Source organism: Pseudonaja textilis, chromosome 6 (assembly GCF_049901715.1).
Source record: "Pseudonaja textilis isolate UNSWEBS1 chromosome 6, rPseTex1.2, whole genome shotgun sequence".
In the NCBI taxonomy this organism is placed as follows: Eukaryota; Metazoa; Chordata; class Lepidosauria; order Squamata; family Elapidae; genus Pseudonaja; species Pseudonaja textilis.
The window spans coordinates 62,006,761-62,026,137 of record NC_141995.1 but is presented as its reverse complement, the minus strand read 5'-3'; the positions used below and the strand labels follow the sequence as shown (position 1 = coordinate 62,026,137).

At 39.5% G+C, this 19,377-nt stretch overlaps 1 protein-coding gene across 1 annotated transcript in view; it reads right to left on the bottom strand.

The window, feature by feature from the left end:
* Nucleotides 1–19,377, bottom strand: part of GABRA2 (gamma-aminobutyric acid type A receptor subunit alpha2) — a 96,415-nt gene that overhangs the window by 15,138 nt on the left and 61,900 nt on the right. Inside the window, exon 6 of the mRNA XM_026700073.2 lies at nucleotides 2,633–2,776. Coding sequence (XP_026555858.2) covers nucleotides 2,633–2,776 — 144 coding nt within the window. The remainder of the gene's footprint in view (nucleotides 1–2,632; nucleotides 2,777–19,377) is intronic.

The following is a 19,377-nucleotide window of genomic DNA, read 5'->3' as shown; positions in this document are numbered from 1 at the left end:
CTTCACAATTTTGGCAGGAGTTCTTAAAATTGCTTGGCACCGCTCAAGGGCTTAGCTCCTCCTATTACCTCAGATGGATGGTTTGTGTGAACGCATGAATGGGGTCTTAGAATAATACCTGAGATGCTACGTTAACTCCCAGCAAAACAATTGGGCCAACCTTCTTATTTTCACAGGGGTAACCTACAATAATGCTATACATTATCAGTACTAGTTTTACAACTTTCATAGTTGCAATGGGCAACTTCCCCAAGCCAAATCACAAACCACCTCATTAGCGGAATGGATTATAGAACTTCAAAGGACCTGGCTGGTAGTCTGCAAAATGCTCGAGGAAGCACCAGAGACTTATAAAAAACAAGCAGCTAAAAAGCACTCCAAATCAAAAGCCTTTAACAGACAACAATGTTTACCTGTCTACCAAATACCTCCAGTCTAGATAACCATCTAAAAAATTAGGCCCTAAGTTCATTTAATGAAGTCATCAACCCGGTTAACAGCGCAATAAGATCTGTCCAAATCTCTCAACTACATTCGTCCAGTGTTCCACCGCAGCATGTTAAAAGCAGCAACCACTTCTCCTTTATGCCCAACAATATGCCCAACAATGAAGCCATCTTCAAACCCCATTCTAATTGAAGGGGAACCACATTTTGCAATTAAACAAATCTTAGACCCTGGCAAGCATAGAGAGAAAGTACTACATAGAATGGAAAGATTTTCCTCCCTGGGAGACAGAGTGGCTCGACATCTCTGAGCCTCAAAAATTATCTGCAAGTACACAGGCAAACTCCATTGAATAATAACTCTCTGTTTGTATCTCTTTTTGTCTCCTTCTCCCACAGGACTGATGTCTTTTCTAAGGGGGGAAGAATGCCAGACCTGCTGTCTTCAGCATACCTTGTGACAACCCTGAAGCTGTTCTGACTGAAGCCATTTTATCTGCTTCCGTGTTGCCACACTGGAGCTGAGAGTCAGGGAGGGAGGATTTGAGATTTTGTAGCCAAAACAAAATACTTTTTCTTGAGAACCAAGACATTCTCACACCTGGTTGTCGGACTGCCTGGTGATTAGACCATGTGGCTGATTATTTTGAGAAAGTAGGAAATCTTTTACTTTTAATAAGGTGAAAATCATGGGAGTTTTCAGAGTCGGTTTTCACCAGGTATGTGTCAATATGATATTTCCAATAAAAGTAACCTTTGGGGAATTCAATGGCCGTGGAGTCGTCAATGCAATGGATTTATTAATTGGAACCCTGACAGCTTGCTTCACTGGCATCCTGCCATAAAATTCAGGGGAGGGAAGAGGAAGATGGGGAAGTAGGGAACGGGCAGAGAGAGGAAGGAAAGGAATGACAGGTTGACAAGAACCAGAGGTGTCAATCCAGAATGAACCAGCCAATCAAGGACAGAATCGTGGGAACTGTTCTGACCCAGGCTTCCTGAGACCATAATTAATCACACGCTTAATTCAAACAGCCCTCTTTTTATTTCAATGGCTGGGAATTATGTTCATTCCCAGCCCATAATGAGTCCCAGTCTCTCAAGATAAGCACCCTCCTTTATCTCCTTTGAGTTGCTGCCAACAACTAAAGTGCCAAATTAACTGTAAAAAGCCAAATGGAATACAAAGTCCACACAGAGCTTCAAGGTTTAATCCGAACAGAGCGAACAAAGTTGTTTCCCAAAAAGGTTCCTGTCCCTTTGCTCCTCCTTTATATCTTATGGGAAGGCCAATCACCTCCAAGCCTTACTCCCGAGTCACCCCTTTTGTCTTAACGTTCTTGCCTTCGGGCAGCTCTGTGCACGCATGCACTGGGAACAGGCTCCCCTTGTTCCTCTGCCTCGCTGCTGTCAGATTCTGGAGGCTCTGGAGTCAGCACATAACTCCCAGATGGCACTGGTCCCATCTCTGCATTGGACGCAGGACCCTCGTCCGAGTCCTCCCCAGATTCCCGGACTGGCCAGTGTTCCTCCCCACTGTCCGAATCTGTTGCCGTCTACGCAGGCTGCCAGCAGACCAGAACAGGAACAAAATGTCAAACTCAACCACAAGAGGTGCCAAACCTCAAAGCCATTCTCCAAACACCAAAATTGAATACTATTGGACACTGATGGACTGGCCATGGGGGGAGAGCCAGGGAGATGGGAAAAGCACAGGCTTTGCGTGGGACAATTCAGATCCAGCTTTGCTTATGCTATAACCATTTGAACTTAGCAAAAGTAAGCCTTTCACTTCAACCATGGAGTCGAGGATCTTTCTTTCCTAAATGCCTAAACTGGAACAAGCCTGACACTGACTTAAAAACAGCAGTAATTCACTTAACAACTGTAAAGAGAAAGGTCATTAAATGGGGCAAAATTTGCTTAACAAACATCTCACTGCAACAGAAATATTGGGCTCAATTATGGTCATTCATTGAGGACTACCTGTATAACATTTCTAAAGTCCTCTCCAATGTTATTATTTATCAAGTTCTATATTCTAAGTTAAACTGGCAAGCTGACAGTGTATTGCATACTTTTTAAGAAAAAGGGAAAAGAAATAAATTGTATTTTGATTGTTAATACAAAGAAGTACAAGTATTAAAGTGGATTCTTCATCAACGCTGTACATTATTTCTACTAACCTGTACTGGATTTGGCAATTTCCTGTCCAATTGTTTGGCCTAAGAGATCATACTGATTCAACCTTGAACCATCTGGAGCTACTTCTACTGACTTTGATGCATTGAACGTCCACTTGTAGGTTACTTCTGCTATTGTATATGCATCTAGCAAGGACAAAAAGAAGAGTCATTCAGAATATTTGAGATTATTAAACAATTTCAAATATGAATTTGAAATATTAAATATTTAAATTGCTAAATAATGATAGGGACATTTAAGCCAAGGGTATTTCACAATGTAACTAAACATTAAAAAGATGCACAACCAAAATCAATTATTAATTAATAATTAATTCATTTCATTTCTTGTATGTCTGACTAATTTCTTTCTTTTAATGACACTTTCCTGTTTTCAGACGCTAACCACTTATGTCTTCTCTTTAAAAAATTCTGTTAATTCGTTGTTTCATCTCTGAAATTTTATCAAACCATTTGAATGAAAAAGCATACCTCTACCATACCAAATATAACCAGAATTTAACATTGATGTTATTAGCTTAATTTTTCAGCAAGTCATCAAAACTATGAATATAAAAATGCAGATGGTTTATTATCTTAATTGAATGCTTCAAACCAATTTTGATTTGATATATAGAATTAATGTCATGCATATTCAAATATCCATATGTAGCTAATAATTATTCCATATTAATCAATTTATAGCTTTGGTCCACTAAAATCAGGGGTGGGATTCAGCCAGTTCGCACTGGTTCAAGTGAACTGGATGTTAAATTTACACCTGGTTCGCCAAACCGGTAGTTGAACAGACTGACTGGCCCATCCCACCCCTCCCCAGAGTCTCCAATGAAACCTGTTTTGGATGCAGGTAAGTGCAGGTAAGACCTGGGGCCTGTGACAGCTACCACTTGGCTGGGCAACCAGAGGGGATTACCTCAAAAATTCCTAGCATACACCGGGTCCATTTACCTGGAATGACCTCACCTGTCTAAAAAAATCAATGGAATTGAAGGAGAGTAGCTTGGATGGAGCCTATCTAAATTATTCCTAAGCTTCCTTCCCATCAGGATCTCTGCTGGAGAACGATTTGTCACTGAGCTAGGGGTGATATGTTGTGATAGTAAATAAGTGGCTAATTTTGAGTGCCAATCTTCTCCCTTGAGTCTGCCTAAAACCTCTTTGGCTTCCCTTACGGCCCTTTCAGCTTGCCCATTCACTGCTGGGTGATAAGGGGCTGCCAGAGCGTGCCGGACCCGCTTCTTAGCTAGAAACAAATGCTGATGCAAATTGTGGACCATTGTCCGAAACAAGAACATCTGGAAAACCATGAGTTGCAAACAAACAGTCTAACACTTTTATGACAGCTGTCGAAGTAGTAAAATGCATGAGGGACAACTCAACCCATTTGGAATAAGAGTCCACTACAATTAAGAATATGTGGCCATGGAAAGGGCCCGCCAAATCTATGTGGACTCATGACCATGGGGACTTAGCCGATTCCCATTCCCCTGGATTGGCAGCTGGTGGGACAGGCCTCAATAGTTGACATGCCTGGCATGTCCTGACCTTAGTAGTTATGTCTGCGTCTATGCCTGGCCACCAGACATAATTCCTTGCCAGTGCCTTCATTCTGGCAATACCCAGATGTCCTTCATGTAAACTATCTATTATCCCAGGCCTCAATCTGCTAGTAAAGCGGTACTAATGCTTCACATGATTTTGATTCTATGCCTCTGTTTATACAACCAAGGATTTTATTAGCCATTTTGGTTGCCGTTGCATGATGCTGATTCATGTTTAAGTGATCATCCACTAGGACTCCAAGGGCCCTCTCACAATTACTGTGTTTGAGCCAGGTTTCACCTAATCTGTACTTATATTTTTGATTTTTCCTTGTCCAGGTATAAAATCCTGCTTTTCTCCACATTAAAGTTCATTTTGTTGGATAGGGCCCATTGTTCAAGTCTGTCAAGATCTTTTTGGATCCTGAGGTTGTCTTTTGGGGTGTTGGCTATTCCTGCCAGGTTAATGTCATCTGCAAATTTGATGAGTTCCTCTTCTATTCTCTCATCTAAGTCATTTATGAAGATATTGAAAGTACTGGGCCTGAGGAGGAATCTTGTGGTACCCCATTGCTTACTTCCCTCCATTAGATCAGTACCATTAAGGACTACTATTGAGTACGGTTTGTCAGCCAGTTCCAAATCCATCTGATGGTGATGCTGTCTATCCCTCATTTTTCTAGCTTACCAAGAAGTAGGTTGTGGTTTTATTTGGCAAATGCCTTGCTGAAGTCTAAGTATACTATATCCAAGGCATTTCACTGCTCTACTAATTTAGTCACTTTGTCAAAGAACTGTGAGATTGGTTTGGCACGATCTGTTTTTAACAAACCCATGCTGGCTATTAATTATAACTATTTATTTCTAGATGTTCACAGATCTGTTATTTGTTATCTTTTCCAGGATCTTCCCAAGTATTGATGGTAGGCTGATTTGTCTGTAATTTCCTGGATCTGGTTTTTTTGCCCTTTTTAAAAAATGCGAACCACATTAACCCTTTTCCAATCCTCCCATGGTTCTGAGGTAACATCTGGCAGTTCCTTCATAACTCTGGGATGTAATCCATCAGGTCCTGGTGATTTATATTCATCAAGCAGTTATTCACTTACCATTTTCTTACTTATTTTAATTTTTATTTCTAGTCTTTTTTACAGTTATGATTTTGGTAGGTTAGGTTATAGTTTCTTTTTGTGTGAAGACTGATGCAAAGAATGAATTAAGCAACCCTGCTTCCTCTCTACTGCCTGTTACTACCTTGCCATCTTCTTTCTTTAGTGGACTGACTGTTTCCTTGATTTTTTTCCTTGTTATTTATCGTTTATATACGTTGAAAGTCTATAGAGATTCTTAGTCATCCAGATCATGGTGGTCCCAAAGTTTCTTTTTTCAGGAGGCAACTGGATTTTCTTGTTTTTTTTCTTTGAAGACGTTTTGCTTCTCATCCAAGAAGCTTCTTCAGCTCTGACAGGATAGTGGGAATGGAAGGATTTATATTCCTTGCAGACAGCTAGTCATTTGCATCCTTGTAGCGAGTTGTTGAGGCCACTGTGTCCTCAGGGTCACCTGAATAGTTTCTCTCAGTTGCCCAGGAGTTGTTTCCCGAAGGGAGAGGGACTTGCAAGCTTTTCGCTCTGCCAGGAGAGAGGCTCTCTCACTCTCCCCGCTGGAAGGAACAGTGGAGAGACTCGTCTCAGTTCCGGGCTGCTTCTCTCACCTGCTCTTGATGGGAGAGTGGGAGAGCCTCTCTCCTGGCAGAACAAAAAGCTTGCAAGTCCCCCAGTGGGTATTCAAATAAAGCTGGTACCAGTTCGGTGGGTATGGCTTTGTGGGCGCACTGTGTACACGTGCATACTTTGCGTGCATGAGCATACCAAACATGCAATTTGCGCAGGCGCAGAGGCTTCTAACTCTCCTCCTTCCAGCCTGCACGATGCTGGTTGCTGCAGCAGCTGCCATGCGGCGCTGTTCAGCGCTGCGCAAAGCAGCTGCTCTTCGAATTCTGGCCATAAAAGTGAGTATGGGAGGCCAGGTGGGCAAGTGGAGAGAACCGGTTCCGTCTCTGCTGCTCATTGCCGCTACCGGCTCTCCAGAACCGGTCGAATGCCACCACTGAAGTCCCTCTCGCATCAGAAATGAGAATTTTTTATTTTAAAAAATAAAATAAAAGCAGGGAGAAAATTGAATAATGGAATTACTAGGTATGTTTAACTGATATGGTGGTAGGCATTTGGAGAGAGTTTTGAAAGGTTGAAAATAAGCACTGAAGGATTATGAATTAATGTGAAATATATGCATTGAGAGATACGATTGATATTATTCGTTTTGCCTATAACTAAAATGTATGATATATTGATGGCACACTATTAATATATTGTGCATATGCAGATTAAAAAAAATGGGGAAAAAAAGGAACTAAAATTAACATCCGGTTTGTTCAAACCGGCTGAATCCCACCCCTGGATGAAACTGTTAACTGGAACATATTGCTCAAAGGATTTAAATTGTTTCTTAAAACAGAATCATTCCTAACAAAGGTGGAGTTGGAGTTGCATTATACATAAAAAAATAACTACCTCATTAGAGAAACACATAAAACCGAGGTTGGAAGCCTTCCTGAATAAATTTGGGTTAATATAAAAGGTAGAAGAAACCACACAGAGGAAATAAAAGATCTTTTGCTAATAGGTTAGCTACATACCACAGTTGAAATAGGGACTTTAACTATCCTGATACTAATTGGGAGACAAACTCTAACCATGTGGGAGATGTAACAGATTCCTGACAAAACTAACTGAGAATATTGTTATCCAAAAGATAAGAGGAGGGAAGTAGACAGTCATCTATACTGAACCTAGTTTTTACTAATAGGAAGGAAATGATAGAAGGGATTGAAATTGTAGGAACTTTGGGGGAGGGTGAGCATGCCATTCCAGAATTCAACATAATGCAGGCACAAATAATCAAGAAAGGCAAACTACTGTCTTAGAATATATAGAAATCCTAAAGTGGAAAAGAACTCAAGAGCTTGGCAAACTCTGAAATATGAGATTATAAAAGCTTAATATAGCATAATACCACTGAGAAAGAAAATCGAGAGACTTTAGATGAAATCAACATGATTGCATAAAAGAACTCTCTGATAAACAAAAATTACAAATATAAAAAGTTGCCATTTGAAGTTGCCATTTGTTTGACCATTCTGATACACAGTCAAGATCTTTTTGAAGGGTAGCAGTATTGTCTGTGGTATTGAACAGCTTTACATCATCAGCGAAAAGAATGCAGTTGCTCTTAATATGATTACAGAGGACATTTATGTAGAGTATGAAAAGAGTTGGTCCTAGAACACTGCCTTAGGGGACACCACTATTGACAGGTACAGAATTTGATAGGACACTCCCAATTTTGACCATTTGCTGTCTGTTTGACAGGAATGCTTCTATCCAGTTATGCAATTGTCCAGAGATACCATAGGATTTTATTTTTAGGAGTAGTTTGTCGTGTACCACTGAATCAAAGGCTTTACAGAAGTCTATGTAGTCTATTGCTTTGCTCTGATCGAGTTGTGTCGTCCATATGCTTTTGCAGTGAAAGAGTTGCAGATTACAGGATAGTTTTTTTCTGAAACCAAATTGTTTATTGGAGAGTAGGTTGTTTGTCTCTAAGTGGAGGATAATGGATTGGTTAATAATTGATTCCATGACTTTACAGGTGACACAGCATAAAGAGATTGGTCTGTAATTTTCAACTAGGCTGGGGTCTCCCTTTTTGAAGATGGGGATGACCATGGCTTGTGACCATAGGTTAGGCAAGGAGCTGGTCCTGAAAGATTTTTCAAAGATTATGCTTAGAGGTTTGGCTATGGCAGTGGATAGCCTTTTTAAGAAGTAGGCACATATTCCATCCGGTCCAATAGATAGAGATGGTTTTAGAGTGCGTAGTGCTTTTTCAACATTGTCTTCTGTAAAATCGATATGTATTAGATCATTGTACTTATCTGTGGTTCGGCTAGGAAATACTGGGCACGATCCATTGCTGTTTACAAATACTGAGCCGAAGAATGTGTTAAAGAGGTTGGCTTTAATGGTGTCGTCGTTGCAGTCTTTAACATAAGGTCCTATCAGGGGTGGGATGGACCTTGAGTCTTTTAGTTTATTGTTTACAAAATTGTAAAAAGCGGAATTGGTGCATAGAAGGTTTTCCTCTTGTTTAATGTGATAATTGGTGCATTCAGTCTTTATCTGGTGGCATAAATTTTTGTATCGGCTTTTGAAATTGGCAACGTGACCAGATTTGTTTTTCGGTCAGAGTGATCTCTTTTTGGATTGAAGTTTCCTTATTGTTATGGGTAATCTGTTTTGTTTGTTTGTTTGGGGAGTTGTTGTTGGTACATATAGTTTGATGCCTCTTTTGACTTCAAGAAAAAATATGTTGTAATGGTCTTCAACAGTATTTCATCCAGTGAATAGAGACTGCCAATCAAGGGATGAGAGATCGTTGTCTATAAGATCATAGTCGCCTTTTTTGAAGTTATAATTGGGGATTACATCATTGTGGTGATTTTTGTGTGGGCATATGTTGAGACAAAAGTCAATCATATTGTGGTCACTGCTGGAAAAGGGTTCTTTAGCTTGTATTCCGTAAATTAAATTCAAACTATTGCAGAAGATGAGATCAACGCAGTTGTTTAGTCTAGTGTTGTTGGTTACTAGTTGTTCCAGTCCCAGATTTGTAACAGAATTGTAGAAGGTTGCGTGTATGGTTTCAGTTGTACATTCATTTAGGGACCAGTCAATATGAGGTAGATTGAAATCACCAAGAAAGATAAAAGGGTATGGGCAGGATGCTGCCCATGTTAGTAGTGTATTTAGCTTGTTTACATGTTTGATGTCATAATCAGGTGCTCTGTAACATAGTAAGAATTGAAATGTGATATTTAAGGATAGTTCACAGATGATGGTCTCAGGAAGAGCAAGCTCCTGGGTAACTTGGATATTTTTTAGATGTAAGGACTTTTTATAGAAGATAGCAACACCACCTCCTCTATGAATTTCACGATCTGATAGGTAAACATGATAGTCTCTTACTGTGGTATGGAGTCAGGGAGAGATGCGTTGAGCCATGTTTCACAGACAAATATAATGTCAAATTTAGCCATATTTAGTAAGAGGAAAAATTCAGGTATTTTATTCGCGAGGCTTCTTGCATTGAGTAGCTTGCATTTAAGGCCAGCAGTAGTTGGAATTGAGGTAGTTAGGGGCGTGCGTGCCTAGTCTTGGGTGATGGTGGATTGGTTGAGGTAGGGTTGTGGTTGAAGGTTAAAGCTGAGTTGCGGGTTGTGTGACTTACTTTTGATACAGTCAGCATGGTAGTCAATGTACAGGTCCTTCTCTCCATTGTCTAGACGTTTTTTGAGTTCAGTGCGGAGTACACGGGAGCGGGCACGTTGCTGTATGGTTAGGTCAGGGCGACAACGGAGGTTCTTATGGTTGGTGTTGGTTTGGGTGAGTGAATTTATAGTGTAAATGAATTTACGTTTGCTTGATTCATTTTTGCAAATGACCCTGCAGAAGCGTGGGGCCACAGAGCCGTCTCTGTTTTTGAGCTCTCGGCCAATGCAGGAAATGTCAAGTATTTCATCAAGGGAGATGCTTGATGCTTGATAATCACTGATGAAGTTTCGGACAGTTGTGATGTCATCATTATCATTGATGTCCTCTAGACCAAATAAGATGGCATTTGGACGTTTCCGTTCACGCTCAACAGCTTCTCTGATGAGGATTGGGATATCAATATTTGTCTGGGTTATGTTTTTTTGTGGATTGGGTTGTGGATTGGGTTGTGGTTGTTGGGTAGAGATGTGGTTTGTAGCTATTGGATGTTCAGGTTTTTGCATTGTGTCTTTTTTTTCGAGGTTGGATAATCTTTCTTTTAAGGCGTCCAGGAATGCTACTATGGTGTCAAGGGATGTTAATCGTGTTTCAATGGTATCAACTCTTTCCAACAGATCCAGTTTGGGTCTGCATGATTTGCAGAGATATGGAAACTCATTGGATGATTCTAGGTATTGAATCATTTGCTCAGGTAATCCCAAGCAGTCATGATGAGCGTATTTGTTACACAGAGAACATTTGATGGAGTTTTCATTATCCTTTAGAGTTTTGTAGCATTTAAGGCATGTGCAAGAGTCTTGTGGTTCGTTGGTGGGGATTACTTTCTCTTTAGGTTGAGGTTTGGCATTGGATTTTTTTCCTGGCATGGTAGGTTTGTTAAGATGATACGTTGATTAAATTAATTAATGGAATAATTTTGGGTAATCAATATAGCCAATATCACACGAATCAATCAATTGCAGTAATCTCTCTAGTCAAATAATTTTCCTAAGCAACAATCAGCCTAATCAATTAATTACACTAATCACTAAACAATTAATTACACTAATCATTAATCACACTGTTCAATTAAATTCACTAAATCACTGATTTTACTAATCAATTAAATTACATGAATCTTGATCTTTTAAACTAATCAGTAATCACACTATTTGCACTCTAATCACACTAATCAATTAAAACAATAAATCAATTAAAGCATTAATAAAATATTTTACAGAAATTGATTATTTAATAAATCAATTAAACCATTAATAAACTATTTTATAGAAATTTATTATCTAATCATTGATATAGGTGATGAGGTAGAAAAGTTGTAAGTTTTGAGGTAACGAATTAATGAGTGTTTGATTAAAGTAATGAGGTAGTGTTGAGAGTCTGCAAGGAAAGGGTTAATTGTTTTACTAGCAGCTGTGATTTACTGGGTGAGAGGAATTTATTGCTCTGATTGCTGCTGCTATTACTCTGTAAACAATAGGCTGTAACAAGATGTTCAAAGCATGCTGGACTTTTGAAAGAGAGCAAAACTCGCTGAATTAAAACACTTCACTACAATCAATATGTCTCTGAATAAGATTGTTTTCCAATAGTTTCCTAAAGTTCTTCAAGTTGAGTAGTAGTAAAAATACAGTCCAGAAATTTGGGTTAACCAATCCAATCTGTCATTTACTTTTAAAGTTACTTCTAGTTGCAATATCTTTTTTTTTTAACTAAATCTGACAGTCACTCCAGATCATTAATTGCAGCTATTTTCCTCCTTTGAGTCCCACTTTCCAAGGAAAATTCCACTGCAGAAATTGGAGTGATTCTTACCAAGACTAAGAACACTGTTACAAGATCTTTCCTTTCTTTTTCATTTCTGTCTCAGCTGCCTTCCTGGTTTCAATTTAGCCATGCTGGCAGTTCTCTTTTTAGTTTGGATGGAGACTCTCCTCTCCTCGCGACCACCGAAGCATTCCTCTGCCGTCTAGGGTGACTTTTGTCTCCTAAGAGCCTCAGGGCTTTCTCCCCCCTCCTTGTTTCTCCCTGCCAGCTGTCCGATGTGACTCCGGGGAAACTTTGTGGGGGATATTAATGGAAACACGTTGTCTGGCGTGGAAGATACTTCTATCAGCTGTGTGAGGGATTTAAATGAAGGTACGTTGTTTGCACTCCGCAGGCTCCAAGTGATTCAGTTCAAGAGCTCCACCAGTGTGGTTAATAGGGTTCGATCAAAACAGCTTAACTTCTCTGGGGAAGGAGAGGAGGGCTCCGGATCAGTTAGCAGGAGCTCCGCCAGCATTATTAGGGCTCCACGGCTTCAGAATCTAGCATTTTGGGGCTTGTTTTTTGGGCTCTGGTTTACTCATGGTTACTGGTGCAGGCAGCAGCTTTAAAAGTGATTTCAGGTGCAGGTGGTGGCTTTATAGGGAGATAGTACTCCAGGAGTGAGAGCCTCACCTTCCTAGTTGGGCGCCACCATCTCAGCTAATTAAATTCCGGAGACAATCACATATTTTGAACCAACTCCCAGTTCAACCTTTGCCTTTTATGCCCTGAAAAAAAAAAAAGCTGTGTAACAGCCTGTGTCTTCTGAGGCTATAGCTTTGGTGAATAGTGTCTGGAACTGGCTGAGAAGAATCCTTTTTATCTAAAGTGTAACCCCCAAAGAGAATATTCAGAAGAAGAGAGATTCATAACTATCCTTAAAGTGGTGGTGACCTAACACTTCGAGTAAAATCTTAAAATTCTAAAAACGGAAAGGAAAGGGATTAAAGGAAAAAATAGAAAATTTGTTAAAAATACAGAAAATTGGATTTTCAAATTGAATAGAGATTGGCTTTGTATAGGTATTTTAAAATGCTGAAACCATCTTTACAAAAAACTAATTTTTACTTTTGGAATATATCAGTAAAGTCTAATAAGAAAGACAAGACAAAGTGAAAACTGATTTAAGAGTGCCACCTGCTGTCAAAGGAAGACATAACATATTCCCAGTGTCCTGGAAAGGCCCAGCTTATGGAGAATTAAAAATAAGAGAAACTTTATTACCAAAAGATTCCTGAAAGTTTCAATACAAGACTCAACCGGTAGAGGGATTTATGAAGGCTGCACTCTTGGATTACTTAAAATAATAGATTGATTAATTTTGGGGATATAACGACTCCTGGACATTGGACATTGAATTTCTTGTTTGAAAAGTGGCTTTGGTTTGAATAAACGATTTTTGGACTATTGGACAAAAAGAAATAAAATAAACAAAAACAAAGATGAGTGGAATCTGGAAAGAAATTGCTTTGGAAATTCAGGATATAAAAGACAACTTGACAAGATGTGAGGAGATCTTGAGTAAAATACAGAGCATAGTAAATACAGAGCTGGAAATTGAGACACAAATGACAAAAAAAGAAAACAGGAAGCCCAGAAAGTAGAGGAGTCAACTGAAAGAGTACCAGAAGCTGGAAAAATAGAACAGACAAAACAACAAACAAGAAGAAATGATAAAAAGGAAATAAAAAGAAAAATGAAAATATTTGATGAAATAAACCAAGGGGAGAGTACTTTAAGTGAAGTTAAATAGGATTTGGAATTGCAGGGATATTTTTTGGGAGAAAGATAGGGGTAAGAATAGATAACTTGAAAATGAGACAATGGAACACAGTAGAGAAGAGAGAAATGTTTAAGAGGATTGGCTAAGAAGTGGAACCAGATAGAGTCAAAGATTCAAGAGAGACAAGCTAAGAAACAAATAATTAAAGCTTTAATAAAAGTGAGAGAGGATGGTTAAAAAAAAAAAGGAACACTTCCGAAAAACAATAGTGAGATAAGTTACAATAGAGCTGGAAGTTAGAAACAATTGAAGATTATAATCTAACATAAATATATGTATTATTAGTTAAGACATATAATTGTTAAATGTAATATGAATACTAACATCTTATTGTAGGAAAAGGAATATGTGGAATTAGATTGACATAAAAATAACTGTAGTATTATTCAAATTATATAACTTGTTAAATGTAAATATTAGGAATACTATTTTATTTGTATTAAAATGTGATTAGAAAGGGGATATTTTTTAAATATAACAATGGCATAATTAAAAATTAAAAAGGGGATAAATAATGGAAGATTACAATGCAATATAAATTTGTGAATTGTTATTAGAATTATATATGTCTGTTAAACACTGCAAATATGATTATTAATGTATTATTTGTAGTAAAAGGAATGATATTAAGAATACAGAGATTGACACAGAAACAACATACTCAAATACCAAACAATCAAGAATGACAATTTAATAAAATATGTGTATTAATATCAAATTTTAAAAGATTGTAAATTGTATTAAATATGAAGAATATTTCACAGTTGTTTTAAAATGTAAGACACTCCGGTGCCACATTGTTCAGACGATACGTTTGTTGAAATAAGAAAAAAATAAAAAAAATATTGAGAAAAAAAAAGTTCCACCAGACACAATTTCTCCTTTGGCAAACAGATGTTTGAACAGTAGGTTAAGTTGAACTGCCTGCCTCTCTTATCCAGGGCATTCATCACCCTTTGCAATGTACATTACTTTGACTTCATTAGAGGGTACAATTTCTGTGATTCGAAGATGACTAGTTCTGTCAGCTACATTTATGCCAACTCTGATATTTACAAATGTTGACATTTTTCTAAGGGAAGAATAAGCTACAGATTGATATTACTACTAGCCTTTGGGTATTTCTCCAGCTGCTGCATCATGTTGATTTTAGAAAGTTTATAAATCATTTTCTACTTCTAATAAAAGTAAATGTTAGCACTTAGGAAATGTGTCATACTCACTACCAGGGAACCTAATTTTTTTTTAAAGAACTTGTGACAAAACTGATGGATTGGAAATTGCCCTAAGACATCAGAACCAATTCGATGGCGATGCAAATGACAAAGAACAGTGATTGTAATCCAGCGATTGGAAGTAGCTCAGACTTAGAACAGTATTTGGAAGAAGGCCAGAGTTTTTCTAGGAGGAAAAAGGCACGTGTTAGTGATAGGAAATTAAATTCTCAGGGAAACAGAACCATCCATTTGCAGTTTGGACATCTAGGGAAGTATGTTGACCAAAATAAAAAAATGTAACTGAGAACCTTACTAAAATAATCAAGCCCACAGATTACAATCCCTTTCTCCTCCTTCAAATAGGGACAAATGACATGTCAATGAACCTGAAAAACAATATTAAGGGATTACAAGCAATTAGGCAAGAAAATTAAGAAGCAAGGAGTACAAGTGGTCTATTTATCTGCATTTCCAATAAAAGATCAACATCCCAAAAGGGTTTTAGAGTTGAACCCTGTCTTAAGAGTTGATGCCAAAAAGAGCACTTTAGATTCTTAGACCATGGTCTGTATTATGTACATGAAGAGCTTTTGGCAAGAGAAGGGCTGCACCTCTTAAGAACCAGGAAGAATGTATTCAGAAAATGACTGGCTCTGTAAGGTCCTGCCTCACCAGTCTTCTCAAGAAAGCAGAACTTTTGGGGGAAAAAAGCCATATTAAAAGGAAACTTTTATTGGAAGATTGTGATAGCGAGTGATCTAGGCAGGAAGTAACTTTTCCCACTCAAAATATTAGATAAACCATTGCAGACAGAGCCCCTCCCAATAATTCATCATTGAGCCAATCGTGGTGTGTAAAGATGTTACGGGAAACTCAGGCCAAGAAGGTGATAAACACTCGTCTTCAAGGCAAAGCTACTGCTCTTCTCCAGAGGAAAGATAAGGCGGCTGGCCCAATGCACGTTCCTTTTTCCCCCTCCCAAGGTCCTGAAAGTTAAAACGAAGCAAGGAATAGAAACGGAAGCCTCATACAGAAATCCCAAGCCTCCTCCCTCCCACCAGAATGACAACGTCCCTGTAGGAATCTATGTGATCTTCCTCATCAGCAGGTCTTTAAACTAAAAATAAGGGGTGGCCAATTTTTAAGATCTTTAAGACAAATTTCTGGATCCTTCGGACAATTCCAAGCACGGACACCCATCTACATAGACTTCTGTAAAGCCTTTGATTCAGTGGTACACGACAAACTACTCCTAAAACTAAAATCTTACGGTATCTCTGGACACCTGCACTACTGGATAGAAGCATTCCTGTCAAACGGACAACATATGGTCAAACACTCTGTGGGGTTCAGTTTTTGCCCTCTCCGGCGTGCCGAAGCACTCCGCAAGCCCAAAATGGGCCCGGTTTTGGCCTCCAGCGGTCCCATTTTTGCCCTCCCTGTCATCAGGGAGACCGAAAATGGGACACACGCTCAAAAATGAGCGCGTTTGTGGCCTGCAGAATGCTTCTAGACACTGGGGAGGGCGAAAATGGGATGCACGGAGGCAAAAAAACTATTTTTTTTTCTTGTTTTCCTTTTTTAAACCTAGGTGCGTCTTATGGTCCGGTGCATCTTACAGTCCGAAAAATACGGTAAATCTTTCTTTTAGCTGCACCTATCAAGCATAGAAAAATGCATCCTAATTCCAGTTAACTCATTAAATTCAAGTCACTCCATCATGGGGTAAAATCTTTTTCTTCTCTGGAAGTTTTGTCAAAGACATTCTTTTTATCACAAGATCCTCAACCTTATTAAGGTCTTTAAAGAAAAAGACCCCGTTTTGACTTTTTTCTCGACGCTCTTCTTTCAGTTGTGTTCAGAGGTTTACATTTGAACTATTTTCAGTTACTTGTGAAGTTGCCTCAACAATTTGGTAACCTTCTCCACCTCTGTTTGCATCTCAGAAGTAATTTGAGAGGATTTTTTTTTTATCATCGGAGAAGAGCTGGTCAACAAATTGGCGTATTTTATTTAGAGACCTTTCAAATATATCTCTAATACTTTGCTCCACCATCTTGGTTTCCTCTTTTAATCAGAATCAGAACATTTTAGCCACCCACAGCTAGGAAGATCAAGCTACCAGTTACTACAATAGTAAACTAAAACCACAGCTTTCAATCTTTATCTTTCTCCATCGATTTTTTTTCTCACCACACTTCCCTTATTTGCCTTGCCTTAACAACCTTCTTCCTTGTTCTTTGAAACAAAAAGAGATCCCTAAAATGGTGTGAGTCTTCAAAAAGGTATAGCAAGCTGTAGCTCGAAGACTCTTTTTAAGTTGACTTAAAAAGGTTAATGTGTCAACCCTGAAGCTGACCTGACTGAAGCCATTTTGCCACTTCAGTGTTGCCACACTGGAGCTGAGGGCTAGGGAGGGGGGAATAGGAATAGCTGGGGTTTTGTAGCCAAAACAAAACACTTCCTCTTGGGAACCAAGGACATTCTCAGACCTGATCAGAGAGAGGAGGAGTCATACAACTGGAAGGAGCCTTGATTGGACCATGTGATTGATAATTTGGCAAAAGGGAAAAACTTTCACTTTTAATCAGGTGAAAACTGCGGGAACCTTCAGAGTCGGTTTTCAGCATATTTGTGCCAACATGACATATCCAATAAAGCTATTCTTTGAGGAATCAACCTGCTTTGTTTTGCCTACTATGGATCTATCATTTGGAACCCTGACATAATAGTCGTTGAAGGTGATTAAGAAGAGAAAGGCATAACTTATTGTCCGTTTGAAAGTGAATTTCAAAATAGCGGCTTCTTCAACCCTGAACAGATAGCAGCCTCTCTCCTCCCAGCATGCCGATAGCTTCGGAGTTCAACTCCAGAAGCCGTTTGCTGGCTTACAGCTGTATTGAAGGGTTCTGAGGGAAAGTTCTTCGACACACCCTGATTGGGTGGGTCATAAAAACTATTGAGATGCCAGTCCCTTCAGTTAGAAGGCAGAAGAGCTACACCCCAAGAAAAAAATCATTCAGAGATCTCTCCCCAGGTGTGTGTTCAGTTAGCCATGTTCCCAGGAATTGGAACTTCTACGCCTCAGATTTGATGTACCCTTACAGTTGTACTTAATTATTTTATAATTATGTACAACTGTACAATTATTTTATACAGATTTTTATTTGCAACTCTATTCACTGATTATACCAATTAAGAAAATTAATTTTAAAGTGAAAAGAAACTTGAGTTTCTTCAGTTGAATATAATTTTATATACATACACTGCTCAAAAAAATAAAGGGAACACAAAAATAAGACATCCTAGATCTGAATGAATGAAATATTCTTATTAAATACTTTGTTCATTACATAGTTGAATGTGCTGACAACAAAATCACACAAAAATTATCAATGGAAATCAAATTTAGCAACCCAGGGAGGTCTGGATTTGGAGTTACACTCAAAATTAAAGTGGAAAAAAACACTACAGGCTGATCCAACTTTGATGTAATGTCCTTAAAACTAGTCAAAATGAGGCTCAGTAGTGTGTGTGGCCTCCACGTGCCTCTATGACCTCCCTACAACACCTGGGGATGCTCCTGATGAGGTGGTGGATGGTCTCCTGAGGGATCTCCTCCCACACCTGGACTAAAGCATCCCCCAACTCCTGGACAGTCTGTGGTACAATGTGGCGTTGGTGGATGGAGCGAGACATGATGTCCCAGATGTGCTCAATTGGATTCAGGACTGGGGAATGGGTGGGTCAATCTATAGCAACAATGCCTTCATCTTGCATGAACTGCTGACACACTCCAGCCACATGAGGTCTAGCATTGTCTTGCATTAGGAGGAACCCAGGGCCAACCACACCAGCATATGGTCTCACAAGGGTTCTGAGGATCTCATCTTGATACCTAGTGGCAGTCAGGCTATCTCTAGTGAGCACATGGAGGGCTGTGCGGCCCCCTAAAGAAATGCCACCCCACACCATTACTGACACACTACCAAACCGGTCATGCTGGAGGATGTTGCAGGCAGCAAAACATTCTCCACAGCGTCTCCAGACCCTGTCATGTCTGTCACATGTGCTCAGTGTGAACCTGCTTTCATCTGTGAAGAGCACAGGGTGCCAGTGGCAAATTTGCCAATCTTGGTGTTCTTAGCAAATGCCAAACGTCCTGCAGAGTTGGGCTGTAAGCACAACCCCCACCTGTGGACGTCGGGCCCTCATACCACCCTCATAGAGTCTGTTTCTGACCGTTTGAGCAGCCACATGCACATTTGTGGCCTTCTGGAGGTCATTTTGCAGGGCTCTGGCAGTGCTCCTCCTGTCCCTCCTTGCACAAAGGCGGAGGCAATGGTCCTGATGCTGGGTTGTTGCCCTCCTATGGCCTCCTCCACGTCTCCTGATGTACTGGCCTGTCTCCTGGTAGCGCCGCCATGCTCTGGACACTACGCTGACAGACACAGCAAACCCTGCCACAGCTCGCATCGATGTGCCATCCTGCATGAGCTGTACTATCTGAGCTACTTGTGTGGGTTGTAGACTCCGTATCATGCTACCGCAAGAGTGAAAGCACCGCCAGCATTCAAAAGTGACCAAACCATCAGCCAGAAAGCATAGGAACTGAGAAATGGTCTGTGGTCACCACCTGCAGAACCACTCCTTTATTGGGGATGTCTTGCTAACTGCCTATGCTTTCCACCTCTTGTCTATTCCATTTGCACAACAGCATGTGAAATTGATTGTCAATCAGTGTTGCTACCTAAGTGGACAGTTTGATTTCACAGAAGTGTGATTGACTTGGAGTTACACTGTGTTGTGTAAGTGTTCCCTTTATTTTTTTGAGCAGTGTATATTCTCCAGTATCTTAGAACATTCTGTTCCATGCTACAACAAGTAGATAGTTATACTTATTTTAACAGTGGTAAGCAACTCTGTTAAATATCAATAACAATTTAAAGCTATCAATTAAATACCGTGCTTGAAGGAAAGAAACTTG